The sequence below is a fragment of the Mustela nigripes genome, chromosome 2 (genome assembly GCF_022355385.1).
Source record: "Mustela nigripes isolate SB6536 chromosome 2, MUSNIG.SB6536, whole genome shotgun sequence".
NCBI classification, from domain to species: domain Eukaryota; kingdom Metazoa; phylum Chordata; class Mammalia; order Carnivora; family Mustelidae; genus Mustela; species Mustela nigripes.
This window is the reverse complement of record NC_081558.1, coordinates 19,257,842-19,274,522: the sequence shown is the minus strand read 5'-3', so window position 1 is coordinate 19,274,522 and position 16,681 is coordinate 19,257,842. Positions and strand designations below refer to the sequence as shown.

The window sequence follows — 16,681 nt, the reverse complement described above, 5'->3', positions numbered from 1 at the left end:
TAAAGTTTTAGAAATAGATAGTGGTGATGGTTACAAAATAGTAACAAAACAACTATGCTAGACTAAATGCAAAGACATGAAAGGAGCAATTGTAATCAACTATTTCAGAACTCTGCTACCAGATCAGACAACTGGGAAAGTACTTGGCAGAGGAAAAGCGGGGATTGACCCAGCCACTGTCCCTCATTCCTCATGGAGGTGTGGATAGCAGCTCCAGTTGCAAAAGTAGCTGACTGGTGCTGGAGCAGGCAGTGGGTCTGAGTTCATCCCCAGGTAGCTGGTCTCAGAATTCAGTTGAATTACAGGATGCACAGTTGGCATTGGAGAATTGCTTGGTGGTATGGAATAAAACACACACATAGGAATTAGTGTCAGAATGCTAAAATATGATAGAGAAAATCAACAAAACCAAGAGCTGCTTCTCTGAAAGGTCAACAAAATCGGCAAACTTTTAAACAAATTGATTAAGAGAAGACAAACTATCAAAGTCAAATGAAAATGGGGATGCTGTAACCAATTCTACAGAAATGGGAAGAATTATAAGAGAATATTGTGAACAACTGTCCACCGACAAACTGGATAGCTTAATTGAAATGGACAAATTTGTAGACACACAGAAACTAACAAAACTGACTCGAGAAGAGAGAGAATGTGAATTGACCTGCAACTAGTCAGGGGATTGAACCAGTATTCAAAAAACTCCCAAGATGGGGCACCTGGCTGGCTCAGTCAATTAAGTGTCTGATTCTTGGTTTTGGCTCAGGTCATGATCCCATGGGTCATGGGATGGAGCCCTGTGTTCGTGGGGGGGTGGTCCGCACACAGTAGGGAGTCTGCTTGGAGATTCTCTCCCTCTGTCCCTCTCCCAATTCACACGTGCACATACTCTTTCTCTTTCTTTCAATAAATCTTTTTTAAAAACAAACAAAAACTCCCAAGAAAGAAAAGCCCAGAACAAGATAGCTTCACTGGCAATTCTATCGAAAAAAATTTTTTAAAGGATTAACACCAAAAAGACACTGTCCACATAGCAAAAAGGCAACCCAAAGAAAGGAGAAAGTATTTTCGAGTCATATATCTGATAAGGGATAATATCCCAAATATATAGAGAACTTATAAAAGTCAAAAACAAAAATTCAATTTGAAAATGGGCAAGAGACGATGAGATACCACCTTGCACCTGTCAGAATGGCTAAAATTAACAACACAGGAAAAAAATGTTGGTGAGGATGCAGAGAAAGGGGAACCCTCTTGCAGTGTGGGTGGGAATGCCAAATTGTGCCACCACTCTGGAAAATAGTATGGAGGTTCCTCAAGGGGCACCTAGGTGGCTCAGTTCAGCATCTGCCTTCGGCTCAGGTCATGATCCCAGGGTTCTGTGATTGAGCCCTGTGTTGGGCTCCTTATTCTGTAGGAAGCCTGTTTCTCCCTCTCCCACTCCCCCTGTTTGTGCTCCCTCTCTGGCTGTCTCTCTCTCAAATAAATAAAATCTTTTTTAAAAATGGAGGTTCCTCAAAAAGTTGAAAATATAAGTACCCTGTGACCCAGCAGGTGCACTACTAGGGATTTACCCAAAGGATACAAAACTACAGATTTGAAGGCATACATGCACCCTTTGTTCATAGCAGCATTATCAACAATAGCCAAACTATGAAAAGAACCCAATGTCCATCGACCGATGAATGGATAAAGATATAGTATATACACACAATGGAATATTACTCAGCCATCAAAAGGAATGAAATCTTGCCATTTGCAAGGACATGGAAGGAGCTATAGTGTATTATGCTAAATGAAAAAAGTCAGAGAAAGACAAATATCGTATGATTCCACTCATACATGAAATTTAAGAAACGAAACAGAAGAACATAAGGCAGAGAGCAGGGGAAATAAACCATGAGACTTTTTTTTTTAAAAAAGAGTTTATTTATTTGAGAGAGAGAGAGCATGAGCAGTGGCAGGGGAGGGGAGGAGGGTGAGCAGGGAGCCTGATAAGGGGCCCAATTCTAGAACCCTGTGATCATGACCCGAGCCTAAGGCAAATGCTTAACCAACTGAGCCACCCAGGTGTTCCACCCTGAGACTCTTAAGAGAACAGACTGAGGGTTGACAGAGTGAGGGATGTGAGGGGATGGGCTAGAAGGGTGACAGGTATTAAAGAGAGCACTTGTGATGACCCCTGGGTGTTGCACGTAAGTGATGAATCACTGAATTTTCCTGAAACCAATATTGTACTGTATGTTAACTAACAAGAATTTAAATAAAAATTTGAGGGAAAAGGGCGCCTGGGTGGCTCAGTGAGTTAAGCCTCTGCCTTCGGCTCGGGTCATAATCTCAGGGTCCTGGGATTGAGTCCCGAGTCAGGCTCTCTGCTCAGCAGGGAGCCTGCTTCCTCCTCTCTCTGTCTGCCTCTCTGCCTACTTGTAATCTCTTTCTGTGTGTCAAATAAATAAATAAAACATTTAAAAATTTTTTTGAAGAAAAAAACAGACAAAAGACTGCAATAGACATTTCTCCAAAGATGCCGAGGGGCCAATAAGCACATGAAAGATATACAATATCACTAAACATTAGGGAAGTATGAATTAAAACTACCATGAGATACCACCTCACACCCATTGGGATGGCTAGTATCTAAAAAACAGAAAACAAGTGTTAGGAAGACTTTGGACAAATTGGAACCCTTGTGCAGTGTTGGTGAGAATGTCAAATGGTACAGCCACTCCACAAAACAGTATGGCAGCTCCTCAAAAAACTAAAAATAGAATTACCATATGATCCAGCAATTCCCCCTCTGCGTATTTACTCAAAAGAACTGGAAGCAGGATCCTGAAGAGAGCTTTGTACCACCATGTTCATAACACCATTATTCACAATAGCTAAAGAATGGAAGCCCCCCAAGTGTCCATCCCCCAGTGAATGAATAAGCAAAATGTGGTACATACATCTAAGGACTATGATGTGGCTTTAAAAAGGAAGGAAACTCTGTAATATATTACAATATGGATGGACCTTGAAGATATTTGCTAAGTGGAATAAGCCAGCCAGAAGAAGACAGTCCGGCCCTGATTTTTGTACCCTGTACATATGACACTCGCAGTAAATGTAAACAAGTCAAATGTCCATCTGCAGGTGACTGGATAAACAAATCATGATACAGTCATATGATGGGATATTTTTCAGCCGTAAGAAGGAACGAAGTACTGATACATCCTATAATTTGGATGACCCTCAAAAACATGCTGAGTGAAAGAGAGCAGATATCAAAGGTCACATTTTGTATGATTCCTTTTACAGAAACATCCAGACTATGTAAATCCCTGGAGGCAGAAAGAATCTAAGTATTTGCCGGGGGATCGGGGTAGGGGATGAACAGTCACTAATGCGGTGGGGGTTGTTGATAGGAAAATTTGAAACTACAGAGAGTTGATAGCTGCATATAAAGTGGTTATTTTAATGTTATATGAATTTTACCTCAATTTAAAAAAGGAGGGGGGGGGGCCTGGGTGGCTCAGTCATTGAGCGTCTGCCTTTGGCTCAGGTCATAATCCCAGGATCCTGGGATCGAGCTCTGCCTCGGGGTCCCTGCTCTATGAGCCTGTTTCTCCCTTTCCCTCTGCCTGCTGCTCCCCTTGCTGTTCTCTCTCTCTCTCTCTGTTAAGTAAATAAATGAAATCTTTAAAAAAAGAATCCATGACCACATCTGGTCTAGCTGTTGTGGAGTTCTTTTTTTTTTTTCTTTTTTTTTTTTTTTAAAGATTTTATTTATTTATTTGACAGAGAGGTCACAAGTAGGCAGAGAGGCAGGCAGAGGGAGAGAGGAGGAAGCAGGCTCCCCGTCTATCAGAGAGCCCGATGCGGGACTTAATTCCAGGACTCTGAGATCACCACCTGAGCAGAAGAGGCTTAACCCACTGAGCCACCCAGGTACCCCTGTTGTGGAGTTTTATGGAGAACTGTGGTCCACCCTCCAGAGAACTGGCCCCAAATTCCTAAGGAGGCAAAAGGACACATCTCTAGGGGATGGGTACACAGGGCCTCTACTGTTTTTGCAACGTCCTTTGAGTCTGTAATTATTTCAAAATAAAAGTTGAAAGGAAAAGTAAGGACACACATGACCACAGCTGCTCCATGGGTGCCACTCTGAGGTCTGGTGCTCAGAGACTGACCATTCTCTTTTGAGTCCCAGGACTCATTCCCTGACTGGTCACCTAGGACTGCCGTCTGTTCTGAGCTGGCAGCTGTGGGCAAGGGGGAATCCTTATCCTCAGGAGTGGGCCCAGGGCCAAGTAGGTACTCCCAAAGATGTCAGACTTTACCTGGATCTGTGCTTTGGGCTCCGGGGATGGGGCAACATAAGCCTCACAAGTTCCCACAGCCTCTGGAATGGGACCAGCTCTGTCTTGTGTTAGGGACCAGGTGAGAATCCTCAGGACACGGGGGCTCCTGCCACCACTCTGTGGGCAGGAAGCCCATTCAGGCATCGACACTGAGGGGAATGGGGCCCAAGGTTTGAAACATTTAGGGACCTATAGGGGACCATGGCCTCCAGCCCACCTGCGTCTCTTCCATGGCTCCTGTCCTCAAGACAGACACCTGCTGGAGCACCTGGGGAGCTCAGCTGGTTGAGCACCCAACTCTGTTTCAGCTCAGGTCATGATCTTATGGGTCCTGGGAGGACCTGCGTCCTTGGGCTCCATGCTCAGCTGGAAGTCTGCTTAAAGATTCTCTCCCCTCTGGTCCTCCCCCAACTCACAAGCACCTGCTCTTTCTCCTTCAAATAAATAAATAAATCTTAAAAAAAGAAAAAAATACCTGCTTTCCCAGAGGCCAAATATCCTAGAGTTCCATCCCACTTTGCCTGTGCCCTCCAGCTGCCAGATCTCTCTGGAGGCAGGACCAGGAGCTGGCTCAGTCTAGTTTCACTTTCCCTTTCCCTGAAATGACAGAAAAGCCAGGAAGAAAGCTGTGAGCAGTAGCGTCCTTCACTCCCGGAAACTTAGTGCACCTTTGCACTGGCTGCTACGGGCTGCTGGTCTCCGCGGGCACAGCCTCCCACACAGCGACCCTGTCTATAGGAGCTGCGGCCTGCCGTCTTGCCTCCTGCTTGAGGATGGGTGTCCTGGAGACCGCCAAGCTGCTAGATGAGCAGCTGTACTCACGGCAGCTGTGAGGCCCGAGGTGGGGAAGGGAGTGGGGTGGCCTCCTGACTTCTGGCCTCCCACTGCCTACCTTCTCATTGCCCCTCCACAGGTATGTGCTGGACTTGCCAGCCATGCAGAGGATTCAGGGAGCCAAGGTCCTGCTATCGGGCCTTCAGGGTCTGGGGGCCGAGGTGGCCAAAAACTTGGTCCTGATGGGTGTGGGCAGCCTCACACTGCATGACCCCCACCCCACCTGTTGGTCTGACCTGGCTGCCCAGGTAAGGGGCATGGGAGGGGTACTATGGGTTCCCAGGCCAGGGTGGGGGTGGGGCCCAAGAGAAATCCCCTTGCCTGAGGCATACTGGGTCTCGCCCTAGTTTTTCCTCTCCGAGAAGGACTTAAAAAAGAGTAGGGCTGAGGCATCTCAGGAACCTTTGGCTAAGCTCAACGGCGCCGTCCAAGTGTGCGTACACACAGGCTACATCACCGAGGAGCTGCTGTTGGACTTCCAGGTACCCTCCCTGCCTCACTCTCCAGGTGAGCCGGGTCTCTTCCTCTGGCCCTGCGCTGAGCAGCGGGTCTGGCCCTGCTGATCATGGGGTCCACCCAGGTGGTGGTGCTGACTGCCTCGAAGCTGGAGGAGCAGCTGGAGGTGGGCGCTTTATGCCACAAGCTCAAAATCTGCTTTCTGGTGGCTGATACTCGGGGCCTTGTGGGGTGAGTAAGACTCCCGGCCTGACCAGCCACAGCACAGGTGGCAACTGGCCTGGTCCTGTCCTTGGGGATGGCCAGATCCCCAGGCTTGCTCCTGTGCCCCTCTGCCCCCAGCCCCAGGCCTGTCCTAGCATCCCCTCCCGATTGAAGCCCCCAGTCCTACCCTCTGCTTCCTCCACCCCAGTCTCCACACCTGCTCCAGTAATTCCCTCAAGTTCCAGCTTCCGAGCCTCTCCCAGCATCCCTTCCCCAGGGCTGGCCTCCTGGGCTGTGCCTAGTGCCTCCCACCCTTAGCAGCAAGCACGGTGAGTAACCGCTGGGCTGGCTCAGTGACCCCTACCACCCCATCACAGGCAGCTGTTCTGTGACTTCGGTGAGGATTTCACTGTGCAGGACCCTACAGAGGCAGAGCCTCTGACAGCTGCCATCCAGCACATCTCCCAGGTGGGTGCTGAAGTGTGGGTGCTCAGCTGCTGACCAAGTGGGGGCACCCCTGAGCCAAGCCACCTCTTCCCCAGGGCTCCCCTGGAATTCTCACCCTGAGAAAAGAGGCCGATGCCCGCTACTTCCGCGATGGGGATCTGGTAACTTTCTCAGGCATTGAGGGCATGGTTGAGCTCAATGGCTGTGAACCCCGGCCTATCCACGTACAGGGTAAGCCAACCCCCTAAGTCCTCAAGCCCCCTCCCTGGGGGGTACACGCAGCCTGGTCCTTGGGGATAGGTTCTCCCTCCACCTTCCTCAGTATGGAGCAAGGTCAAGGACAGAGGCACAAGACAGGATAGGGTATGAAGAACAACTCAGGTTCAAAGGTCATACTGACGAGGCTGGATCTCCCCCAGAGGATGGAACCTTGGAGATTGGGAACACAGCAATTTTCTCCCCTTACTTGCGTGGTGGGGCCGTCACTGAGGTCAAGAGATCCAAGACTGTGAGCCATGTGAGTGCAAGTGCATCTGAGAGGGGGGAGCTTGGGAGCCTCAAGGGCCCCGCAGTGTTCTGAACCTGACCCTGAGCTGAGTACCTGTTACAGAAGCCCCTGGATGTAGCCCTCCTCCAGCCCCGTGTGGTGGCGCAGGGTTCAGAGGAAGCTCACCGTGCCCGCTGCCTACATCAGGCCTTCCGTGCACTGCACGAGTTCCAGAGCCTCAATGGCCGGCTGCCCCAGCCATGGGATCCTGTGAGTGGCCCCGTTGCTTCTCCCCCGAGCCTATCTTATTGGGGTCTCACCTACCAGAAAGCAACAGTGATTATCTCACAGACCTGAGTTATAAACCCAGAGGCAGCTTCCCACTTACATAAAGGAAGTGATAGCACTGTCTTTGGACCTGAGACCAGGTCCCTGAAAGTACTAGGCACAAGGCCTGGGGACCCTGGCCACCTCCTCCCCCCTCAGCTCTGGGCTGAAATGTCTAGCCACGTTGGCAAAGTCTCTGCAGGTACTGTCTAGGCATCTACTGTGGGCCACACAGTCTGACAGCTGGTTTGGGCCTTCACGCTTAGGCACTGCTCCCTCTTCTATGGAATCAGGGGATGGCCTCATGAAGGGTTTGAGTGGGGGAGAGAGAGCCCAGGCCAGGGCTGCCATGCTCACAGAGTTCTCCTCCACAGGCAGATGCAGAGAAGGTGGTGGGCCTGGCCCGGTCCCTGGAACCACTGAAGGGGACAGAAGGAGAGCCGCTGGAAGAGCTGCTGGATGAGGCTCTAGTGCAGATAGTCGCCCTGAGTAGTGCTGGTGGCTTGAGCCCCATGGCAGCCATGCTGGGTGCAGTGGCTGCCCAGGAAGTGCTAAAGGTGGGCAGAGGCCCAGGCAGGATGAGACTGGGAAGGGTGTGGAGATCTGTGTGGGTGCCGGAGGGTGTCAGCACCAGACAGCGGCCCTGGCGACTTCACTGGTCTGGTGAAGCCCAGCCAGGATCGAAGGCGTCTTGGAGCTGGCAGGAGTCCCTACCCTGAAGTTCTGGCCTCTAGGCAATCTCCAGGAAGTTCATGCCCCTGGACCAGTGGCTTTACTTTGATGCCCTCGATTGCCTTCCAGAAGATGGGGAGCCCCTTCCCACACCAGAGGATTGTGCGCCGGTAAGAACCTAGGGTAGGGCTGCAAGCCTTCTCCAAACTTCAGACCAGGGAAGGAGAAGGAACAATAGTCCAGAAATCCTGACCTGGAAAAGTTGGCGTGAGAGGGAGGCACAGCACAGCCATCACTGAGCCCTGTCTGTGTCCCCTAGAGATGTTGCCGCTATGATGGGCAAATCGCAGTGTTTGGGGCTGGTTTTCAGGAGAAGCTGAGCCGGCAGCACTACCTGCTGGTGAGCTTTGTGGCCCAGCTGGGAGATGTCTGTGGGAGGGCCAAGGTAGGCCCTCCGGCTAAGGCTGCTCTTGCTGACAGGTGGGTGCTGGAGCTATCGGCTGTGAGCTGCTCAAAGGTTTTGCCCTAATGGGCCTGGGGGCCGGGGACAGCGGAGGTGTGACCGTTGCTGACATGGACCACATAGAGCGCTCCAATCTCAGCCGTCAGTTCCTCTTCAGGACCCAGGACATTGGTGTGAGTGCTGGGCCCTATGCACGTCTTGCATCCCGGACTGTCCACGGTGCACCCCCCTCAACACCCACCCACCCACACCCAACATCTTCCTGTTCTCCTCTCAGAGGCCCAAGGCAGAGGTAGCCGCAGAGGCCACTCGTCGCCTGAACTCACACTTGCAGGTGACCCCACTCACCCACCCGCTGGATCCTACAACAGAGCACATCTACGAGGACAACTTCTTCTCCAATGTGGATGGCGTGGCTGCTGCCCTGGACAGTTTCCAGGCCCGTGAGTGGAAACTTGACACTCAGCCCCTTATTCAAGGCCGTGCCAGCCCCACTCCTGACCCTCTGCCCCCTTGCTAGGCCACTATGTGGCTGCTCGCTGCACCCACTATCTGAAGCCACTACTGGAGGCGGGGACACAGGGCACCTCAGGCCATGCTTACGTGTTCGTGCCACATGTGACTGATGTCTACAGAGTGCCCCCCTCGGGTTTAGCTGCTGAGGGGGCTACCTACCCTGTCTGCACCCTGCGGTACTTCCCCAGCTCAGTCGAGCACACCTTGCAGGTAGGAAGCACCCCAGAGACCCCCTCACCCCACCCAGCTCCACCCCTAGCTGCAGACCTGCTCCCCGCCTGACACCTTATCGTGACTCTCTGCCCCACAGTGGGCCCGGGACGAGTTTGAGGGGCTCTTCCGTCTGTCTGCTGAGACCATCAACCGCCACCAAGAGTAAGGCCACCAAGAGGGCGTGGATGGGAGTCCAGAGCCCCTAGGGTCAGAGTCTTCAGGGCTTAGCCTCAAACCTCCTCTCTCTGCAGGGCACTCACTTCTCTGGCAGAAACAGATGGGCCGCAGGTGCTGACCTTGCTGGAGGAGGTGCTGGGTGTCCTGAGACAGCGTCCACAGACCTGGCAAGACTGTGTGGTGTGGGCCCTGGGCCACTGGCAACGACGCTTCCATTATGGCATCAGGCAGCTGCTGAGCCATTTCCCACCTGATAAAGTGGGTGTCTAGGGATCAGGAGGCGGAGGGTTTGGGAGGACCAGACTGAGCCCAACCACCTCCCTTCCCCTAGGTGCTAGAGGATGGAACTCTTTTCTGGTCGGGTCACAAACAGTGTCCCAAGCCCTTGGAGTTTGATGCCAGCCAAGTGAGTGGGGTCCCTTGGGAACCCCAAGGTGGGGATGTGACCCCTCAGAGCCGAGGTAGGCACCTCTGTATTCTGCAGAGGGGCACAGGTGCTGAAGATGCCATGCCACATTTGTGCATCTGTGGGTGTCCACTTGTGAGACCAGACAGGCACTCCAGTGGCTCCACAAATGGCCGGTGCCCCCCACCCCACACACCTGAGCATGCTCACTCACACCCACGCATCTGTGCATGCTCTTGGTCTGACCGCAGGACACACACCTCCTCTACGTGCTGGCAGCTGCTAACCTGTATGCCCAGATGCATGGGCTCCCTGGCTCCCGGGACCAGACGGCGCTCAGGGAACTACTGGAGTCGCTGCCGCTGCCTGTGCCCCAGGCCTTGGCCCCCATCTCTCCTAGTGACCTGGAACTACCTGGGGCTTCTGCTGAGTTTGGTGAGGTCCCTGGGTCTGGCCCCCTGTGCTGCCCTCCAAAGGCCTGGCCCTGTTCTGAGCCTAAGCTACAGAAGGAAGACGGGGCCTGGGGGCCCTGCTGCCAATTCATTCTCTCTCAGGCCCTCTGACCTTGCTTCTTTCAAGGTTTGGGCTCCTCCTCTAGCCCCTCAGTAGGCCCTCTTCCTGCTGCCCACACCCCCAACACCCCTGTTCCCCTGGCGGATATTCAGCAAAAAAGACTCCAGAAACCACTGGGCCCTGGAGAGTCCCCAGCTATGGTCCCCAGGTGAGGACAGAATTCCGTAGGTGCGCGCACAGGCGCACGGCTCGGGCTGCTGGAGAGACTGCAGCGCCCATCAGGGAATCTCTCTGAACATAGTCGGTTTAGGCTTGGGGAAGAGCAAGACTAGGCACCAGGCTCCAGGGAGAGGGCAGGAGGTGGGTGCTGAGAACTGCCTTGTCACCCCCTTCCTCTGCCAGGCCCTGAGCAGTTAAAGAAGCTGCACCAAGTGCTGAAGGTCTGGAACAGGAGCCCTCCCCTGGAGCCCCTGAAGTTCGAGAAGGTGGGAGCCCAAGCAGGGGTGAGGGGCAAGCTGGGGAGGTTGTTGGGGAAGGTCAAGATCTAAGAAGGTGGATTTGGAGTTCCCTTGGCCTGAATTCTCCTCCCGGCAGGACCCCCAAAGCAGATCACCTTCCCTGAGCCTCTGCTTCCTTATCTGATAAGGGAGGCAGATGTCAGCATGCCCCCCCGGCCCCGCCCCCCAGAACTGTGGGAACACCTGTGCAGGGACACACAGTCAGCCATGGTGAGGGAATCTGAGGCCATGTTAACTCTGTCGGGACTTGGGCCTCACAGGACAATGATAGCAACTTCCATGTGGATTTTGTGGCAGCAGCAGCAAGCCTGCGAGCTCAGAACTATGGGATCGCCCCTGCCAGCCGCTCACAGGTAGCTCTGCCCCTTGGGGCTCAGGCCCGGAGGTGGGGGTCAAACCCTAGCCCTACACCTTGACCCCAGAGCAAATCTCCTGTCCTTGGCAGAGCAAGCGAATCGTGGGCCAGATTATCCCAGCCATTGCCACCACCACAGCAGCTGTGGCAGGCCTGGTGGGCCTGGAACTATACAAGGTGGTGGGTGGGCCACGGCCCCTCCGTGCCTTTCGCCATAGCTACCTGCATCTGGCCGAAAACCGCTTCGAGCGCTGGGAGCCTTGCGCCCCTGCTGTCCAGAAGGTGAGCCCTTCACACTACCCCTCCCCCCCCAGGCCTGGGTCTTTCCTGTACCTACCAAAACGGGCTTTCCTCTGGCTCTGGGCTCACACCAGAACTCAGACTCTGGGGGAGTCCTTAAGACTCCCTCCAGCCAGCTTCCTGCTGTGAAGCCAGACTGGGACCTGTCAGAAACAGGAAGCAGCCATCAGCTTCCCTCACCCCTCACCCCTCCCCTGCCCTGGGTCTGGGGGTTGCAGCAGCTTTAACTCATTAGCTGAGTCAGACAAGCCTCACAGCGTCCTCCCTGTAGTAGAGCCCCTAATGGGGGAGTTGGTAGGGAGGGGGCACTAGAGCCCTAGCCCCAAACAGAGTCTAACTTCCGCCCCCGCAGGGCATGGGGACCCTGGCCCACCCCCTCCAAGCTGAGTTAAAGGGCACTGAGCTCACTGCCACGGGTGGGGATGTGTGCGCTCATTTTGTGCGTGTGAGTGCACAGGGGTCTGGGCATCCTTGGCCCTGTGGCGTGTAAGCACGGAGGGAGCATGCTTGTACATCTGTGTGCCAGATGGGAGTACAAGGCTCTTCTTTGCTGTGGGCGTACATGGGTGTGCATGTGAGTACACAAGCAGGCGTTCCTGGCCGTGTGTATGTGTGTGTGTGTTCCTCCAAGTGCAGGGCTGTGAATGCTCCTGGCTATGTGCCCAGGCTCGACAGTAGTTGGCATTTTCTCGGGGCACGGGAGAGGGGGTGGAGAGAATGCCCTCACCAGGGGAGAGGGGAGAGGTCATGGGCCAGCACTGGGCTTTTGCTGAGCAGGCCTGGGGTCCCTCAGAGCACAGTACACAGAGCTCTTTTGTGAAGGGCCTCTCCTCCAGCTAGCACATAAGCTCCTTTGTCTATGGTGGAGGGGGAGGGGGCAGAGGACGGTCCCCCCCACAACTCACCTCTGGCCTCGTCTCAGCTTGACCCCACTGTTCTTTCTGGGGGAGCTGGCAGAGCCCCCTTCCTGGCCCCTGGCCCCCTGCCACCCTCATCTCCCTGCACTAGAACCCCAAGACTCTTGAAATAGGGAAGGAAAGGGGACAGGAAGAGGAGGCCTCTGTGGACTGTGTCCCTGCTGGAATCTCTTAGCCAGTGGGGCCCTAGTGATCATTGTGCCCCTTGATCCTCTGTGCCCATGTAGTCCAACACCCTGGCAATACGGAATGACGGGACGGGGGCAGGATGTCCACCACCCCCAGCTCCAAGCCTTGCGTTTGAGGCTCAAGCAGCTTTATCAGTGACTGCAGCGGCCCTGCTTCTGCTTCCTCAGGAAACAATGCCCCCCCCCCCCCCCACCGCACACACAACCCGCCTGCGTGATGGATTGCCTGTTTCCCTGTGCGGGGGCCCCATAGCCCCATTTCCTGTGCTGGCCCCAGCATAGGCAGGGAGGGTGCTGGGACTCTGGGCCCAGATCCCACCTTCCAACCCCACCCCCCTGGCTTCTGTTTCCTGCCTCTAGTCCAGCTCCTCCTCTAGGAAAGGGGCCATGAGCTGCTGGTAATGGGTAGGGGGAGGGTGTGTGTGAGAAGCCTCTCACTGCCCTCCCCCCCAGTTACATCCCCTGACATGGACCTGGACCTGTTGGAACCGCCTGGAGGTGCCTGCTGGGCAGCCAGAGAAGACCCTGGAGTTACTGCTGGCCTATCTCAAGGTGAGCCCCATCCCTCCCTGCCTTTAGGTCAGGCATGACCTGGCCTAGCTGGTCCCTTACCTGTCTCTCTCTAGGAACAATTTGGGCTGAGGGTGAAGATGCTGCTGTTTGGGAAGGCCCTGCTCTACTCGGCAAGGTGGTCGCCTGAAAAGCAGGCCCAGCGCCTGGCTCTCGGGTAAGCCCACACCAGGCTTCAGCCGGGCCTTGTTCTGTTCCTGGAGGTGTTGGGACACATGACGCCTTTCCTCTTCCCAACCCCATCTGGGCCCCTCACACCCTCCTGAGGCTTTCTTTTGCCAAATGGAGCCAGCAAATGGGCTGGGGGTGGGGTGAGGACTGCAAACCTGAGGAGGGGCCTCCCAGCTGCCTGCTTGGCCAGCCCCATCAGCTCCTCCACACCCCACTAAGCCCCCCTCTCACAGCCCACTCCCAGGGGACTCGCAGCTTCCTGCCTCCTGCCCGCCCTGCCTGCTGCTCCTAAAATAGTTTCAGATGTTTCCGGTCTTGAGTTGCTCCTGCCCCCGGCTTGAGCTCCTTATGGCCCATCAGCACCCTCGGGTCCATCCCCGGTCACTCTGCCTCCCACTGCTCACTTAGCCAATCACCCCCAACCCCTTCCCTGCCACAATACCAGGGTGACGGAACTGGTGTGCCAGGTGACAGGCCGGATGCCTCAGCCAGGGCAGCGGGTGCTGGTGCTGGAGCTCAGCTGTGAGGGTGAGGAGGAGGACACTATCTTCCCACCCCTGCACTACCAGCTAGCTGTGTGATACGACAGCAGCCCTTTCCTCCAGTTCCATGGAGCCCTGCATCCTGAGCCCACAGTAGGCACTCAATAAATGCTTATTGCGGAAGGGTTTAAGTGGAGATGGATGATAAAACACAGGGCAGTAATGCACAGGGCGTGTGACATGGACGTGAAGGGGACCCCTGCAGGGAGAGAAAAGGCTCTCTAGATTTGCCTGCCTAGACTGCCTCAAAGGGTTGGGGCCACCTCCTAGAGCCTCAGGGGCATGGAACCAGGATAGTCCAGAGAAAGGCCTTTATTGTCCCAGGCTGGAGAGCAGGGTCAGAGGTAGCTGACATCATTGCAGATGATGGGTTGGCGGCTGCGGCAGCTCATGAGGGCTGCAAATCGTGAGACATCTGCAGGCAGTTCAGGTTCCGGGCGAGGAGGGCACGATAGTCTCTTTCCTGCCATCGCCGCCCTGCGTGCCCTGGCCAGCTGGCGCCGCAGCTGCTCCGAGAGCCCAAGCAAGAACTGAGGGGGCCGGGCACGGGCACGGGGCCCACCTCCATCGTCCTCCTCACCCGCTGCCTCTGGCAACTCCATCCAGTTGTGCACCAAGTCGGCAAAACAGTTGTCCCCCAGCACCAGAGGCTGGCGACTGCGACCTCTGTTCAGCAGGGCTGCTGTCCAGTCTTCAGCTTCCAGCCCCCGCCAATGCTCCAGGCAGGCATCTGGGGTAGACTTGGGCCGTGGTCGGTGGGCAGGTGGTGCACTGGCCCCAGGAACTCTGCTGGGCAGGGGAATGCCACTGGCCAAGAGACGCTGTCTACGCGGGGGCCATGCTGCAGGTGCTGGGTGCTGGAGTACCGGCAGCTCTTCCTCTCTCCACGTGCTGCCCGACACTTCAGAGAAGCCAGAGTCCCAGTCCAGGGCATTCTCCCTGGGGCTCCCCAAGACAACACCCTTGTCGCCTATTACCACACCTTCTTCCTCCTCTTCCACACAGCAGACTGAGTCCTCGTCCAAGGCATCTGAGGCCCTGAGTTGGTGGCTGAGCAGAACACGTGGGCCAGGTTTGGGGGGTGGTGGAAGGGGGCCAGACATGGGGGGTGAGCCTGTGTCCCGGCCACACAGCTGTGGAGGAAGAGAAGGCCCAAGTTGGAGGGGGTAGCACTTGTCACCCCTGCCTGCCTGGCCAGACCAGTCCCCAAACAGAAGGCCCAGGAGGGCTGGCTAGGCCTGCAGGCCTGGGCAGCCAGCCTCCAGCGGGCACTGGGCCGGTATGGGGGCGCTGGCACACGTAGCTCGTGTGGCTCCCATCAGCCGACCTGGTGGCTGTCTGGCAGGCTGCAGCACGCAAAGCTGGGCAAGTCGGTACCCGCCACCAGGGCGGGAGGCAGGGTTGCGGGCCTGCCTGCATCGGGAAGTAGGTCTTGTTCAGGGCTGGGGGTGGGGGAGCATCCCCGCTTCCTGAGGGATTCAGCTCCCCAAAGCTCACAGCCTCTTTCAGAGAAAGAGCACTTGCCAGGTGAGGGGTAGGAAAAGGAGGTACAGGTCAGTCTGGAGTAGAAGGCATCCAAACAGCGCCAGCACTTCTTTAGTCCCTCGCAGCCCCTTGATCCGCCCCAAAACAAGTTTCTCCCCGCCAACTCCCTCCGCCACCCCGGCGGCAGCAACGCCAGCTGGGCGGCTGTTACTTGATGCCCAATGCAGCTCCCAACCGTCCGAAACCCGATGCGGGCCATCTGGGCCATCTGCGCCGCCCCGCCCCCATCCTGCCTCAGATGGGCACTCGGGGCGGCCCCCTACCCGTGTGTCGTTCGGGCTGGACCGCAGCGGGGCACCCCACATGCGTCCTCACAAGCCACACCCGCTCCCAAGCCTCACCAGTTCCCAGCGGAGCTGGCCCAGGAAGCTGTCAAGCCGAGCGCTGTGCATGCCCGTGCCGGAGCCCCCGCCAGGCCTGCCAGTTCCTCTTCGAACTCCAGCGGGAGCCGCGCGGAGAAGGCCAGCGGGCCGGCCAGCGGCGCCCGGGCCCTCCGCCTGGCTCCACGGCTCCTCGCTCTCGGCACCTCCGGCCGCCGCCGCCGCCGCCGCCCCAACATCTGGCAGCCCCGCCCCGCCCCTGGTGCTGCAGCCAAAGGGGGCGGGGCGGGGCTGAAGCGGCCCCGCCTCTCGGGCCAGGACGAGTGGGTGGGTGAGCCTGAAACCGGCTCCCCACTTCTCTGCAGCTCTGGAGGGAGAGGCGGGGCTGTAGCTGAAAGCCGGGCGGGTCCTGCCTGGGGCTCCCCCACATCCTGGGCGGTTCGCTGCATGACCCAAGACAAGGCGACTCCCCGCGGTAGCCTCAGCTTCCCCGTTTTTCCCGGGATAGGCCTGCGGTCTCCCCCGCAGGAGCTCCTTGAGCGCTCCGATCCCCCCCCCCAGCCACGCCCACGTGCGGACAGAGCTGCCCCAACCGTCGGACCTAGCCTTGCTGTAGCCCACACCGGGCGCAAACCCACTGAATCCGTTCCTGGAGGGGCCTCGACAAATCCTGGGAATGATGGGTCCCGTCCCTCTAAGGACTCGGGGAGCACAGGACCTCGCGGCAGCACAGGAGATGAACTCCGGCCAAGGCCCAGTCCCACGTCTGGCAGAGCTAGGCAGGGCCGCCCTCTAGTGGGGAGCGCGGTTAGCGGCGATTACCTCGGCGACACCCGGCACTCCCTTTGCCCGTACCGCAAGCCAACATAGAGTGCAGGGGGTTAGGGCAGCACTCTCTCCAGAACGGTCAGAGCCCCGTTCCTGGAGGCTGCTCCACGATCGGAGGCTAGGTTTCAGGATACAGTCTAACTTGAGACAGACTAAACAACTCAGTAGGCAAAAAACAGCGGGAATGAGGGTGGGCAGGCTAGTCTGGCTAGTCTGGAAGAGGGGACTCACAAAGGAGGCAGCACTCTGTATGGGACCTGAATGAGCTGTCATGGGAGATCAAGAAGGGTATTCTAGGGGCACTTGAGTGATTCAGTAGATTAAGCGTCTTGACTCTTTTTTTTTTTTTTTTTTAAGATTTTATTTATTTAG

General features: G+C 56.0%; 2 protein-coding genes across 2 annotated transcripts; one reads left to right on the top strand and one right to left on the bottom strand.

Moving 5' to 3' along the window:
* Positions 1–4,943: 4,943 nt before the first annotated feature.
* Positions 4,944–13,739, top strand: UBA7 (ubiquitin like modifier activating enzyme 7). Its single transcript, XM_059389760.1, has 24 exons — positions 4,944–5,169; positions 5,254–5,422; positions 5,522–5,656; positions 5,755–5,861; positions 6,212–6,302; positions 6,377–6,512; positions 6,701–6,798; positions 6,892–7,038; positions 7,470–7,652; positions 7,830–7,937; positions 8,087–8,167; positions 8,248–8,403; positions 8,508–8,673; positions 8,751–8,956; positions 9,057–9,121; positions 9,211–9,394; positions 9,468–9,542; positions 9,794–9,977; positions 10,458–10,540; positions 10,834–10,926; positions 11,019–11,210; positions 12,787–12,885; positions 12,960–13,060; positions 13,520–13,739. Exons 1-24 carry the CDS (start codon positions 5,114–5,116, stop codon positions 13,653–13,655), a joined length of 3,051 nt encoding a protein of 1,016 aa, XP_059245743.1. The 5' UTR covers positions 4,944–5,113; the 3' UTR covers positions 13,656–13,739.
* A 171-nt stretch (positions 13,740–13,910) lies between these two features.
* Positions 13,911–15,725, bottom strand: INKA1 (inka box actin regulator 1). The gene is made up of 2 exons (XM_059389761.1): positions 15,503–15,725; positions 13,911–14,749 (listed from the first exon to the last, which is right to left on the bottom strand). Exons 1-2 carry the CDS (start codon positions 15,551–15,553, stop codon positions 13,955–13,957), a joined length of 846 nt encoding a protein of 281 aa, XP_059245744.1. The 5' UTR covers positions 15,554–15,725; the 3' UTR covers positions 13,911–13,954.
* Between the last annotated feature and the right edge of the window lie 956 nt (positions 15,726–16,681).

Coding starts and splice junctions, on each gene's coding strand:
- INKA1 (XM_059389761.1), bottom strand. CDS start 15,553: ATGCACAGCGCTCGGCTTGACAGCTTCCTGGGCCAGCTCCGCTGGGAA. Junction 14,750..15,502: donor GCCAGCTCCGCTGGGAACTG/GTGAGGCTTGGG, acceptor CTTCCTCCACAG/CTGTGTGGCCGGGACACAGG.
- UBA7 (XM_059389760.1), top strand. CDS start 5,114: ATGGGTGTCCTGGAGACCGCCAAGCTGCTAGATGAGCAGCTGTACTCA. Junction 6,513..6,700: donor CCGGCCTATCCACGTACAGG/GTAAGCCAACCC, acceptor GATCTCCCCCAG/AGGATGGAACCTTGGAGATT. Junction 8,957..9,056: donor CAGTCGAGCACACCTTGCAG/GTAGGAAGCACC, acceptor TCTGCCCCACAG/TGGGCCCGGGACGAGTTTGA.